General features: G+C 64.0%; 1 protein-coding gene across 2 annotated transcripts in view; it reads left to right on the top strand.

The window, feature by feature from the left end:
* Positions 1 to 1,254, top strand: part of TAF6 (TAF6 RNA polymerase II, TATA box binding protein (TBP)-associated factor, 80kDa) — a 6,023-nt gene that overhangs the window by 3,130 nt on the left and 1,639 nt on the right. For both annotated transcript variants that reach the window (XM_010571490.1, XM_010571489.1), the window contains exons 9-11: positions 48 to 230; positions 568 to 642; positions 897 to 1,022. In XM_010571490.1, the coding sequence (XP_010569792.1) occupies positions 48 to 230; positions 568 to 642; positions 897 to 1,022 (384 nt within the window). The remainder of the gene's footprint in view (positions 1 to 47; positions 231 to 567; positions 643 to 896; positions 1,023 to 1,254) is intronic.

Genomic DNA, 1,254 nt, shown 5'->3' with positions numbered 1-1,254 from the left:
CCCGCCCGGCTGACCCCTGCGTTCCCCGCCCGCCCCGTGTCCCCCAGCTCCACGAGCTCATCCCTGCCGTCATGACGTGCATCGTCAGCCGCCAGCTCTGCCTGCGTCCCGACGTGGACAACCACTGGGCCCTGCGGGATTTCGCCGCCCGGCTGGTGGCCCAGGTCTGCAAGAACTTCAGCACCACCACCAACAACATCCAGTCCCGCATCACCAAGACCTTCACCAAGGTGGGGCTGGGGATGTGAGACTAGGATGTGGGGTGGGCATGTGGGGCAGGGATGGGGATGTGGGGCAGGGATGGGGATTTGGGGGCAGGGGTTTGGGCCGTGGGGCAGGGTTTGGGGCAGGACCAAGGCTGTGGAGCAGCAGATGGGGATGGGTTTGGGGCAGGGAGGGAGCTGTGAGGCAGGGTTTGGGGCAGAATTGGGGCTGTGGGGCAGGGCTGAGGGCTATGGGGCAGAGGGTTTGGGGCAGAACTGGGGCTGTGGGGCAGGGCTGAGGGCTATGGGGCAGAGTGTGGGGCAGAAGCTGAGCCGTGGGTCAACATCCCCCTCTCTGCCCCAGAGCTGGGTGGACGAGAAGACGCCCTGGACCACACGCTACGGCTCCATCGCGGGGCTGGCCGAGCTGGGCCATGACGTAAGTGTGTGTCCCCCTGCTTTCCTGTCACCATGTGTCCCCCGCGCCCCACAGAGCCACATCTGCCCCACGGCATCGTCCCCGCAGTGTCATATCCCCCCTTTTCGCGTCCTCTCTTGCACCCCTCTGTGTGTTTGTGTGTGTCCCCCACGTCTCCTCCTGCAGCATCACCCCCCTCTGGGACCCCATGTCCCCTCCTCCACACCATTCCTCCCCCCAGGAATGTCCTCTTAATGTCTCTAATTTGTCCCCAGGTCATTAAGACGTTGATCCTACCTCGGCTGCAGGTGGAAGGCGAACGGGTCCGGAGTATACTAGAAGGTCCCGTGGTCAGCAACATCGATAAGATCGGGGCCGATCATGTCCAGACCCTGCTGCTGGTGGGACTTGGGGACACGTTTTTCTGGGGGGGGGACACACATTACAGGGACAAAGACAACACAGAGAGAACGATTTGCGGGGGGGGGGCCACTGTGTCACCCCATAATTAGCAGGATTGCATCCAGACTGCGCTGGAGGTGGCACTTTTGGAGGGATGGTGCAGGTGGGAGAACGTGGCTGTTGTTGGGGGGGGGGTGGGGGGGGGGGGTGTGGCTGGGGGGGGGGGGGGGG

This window comes from Haliaeetus leucocephalus, unplaced genomic scaffold, assembly GCF_000737465.1.
Source record: "Haliaeetus leucocephalus isolate CR32 unplaced genomic scaffold, Haliaeetus_leucocephalus-4.0 Scaffold333, whole genome shotgun sequence".
In the NCBI taxonomy this organism is placed as follows: Eukaryota; Metazoa; Chordata; class Aves; order Accipitriformes; family Accipitridae; genus Haliaeetus; species Haliaeetus leucocephalus.
Note: the sequence above shows the minus strand (reverse complement) of the source record. Positions and strands in the feature narration are given on the sequence as shown.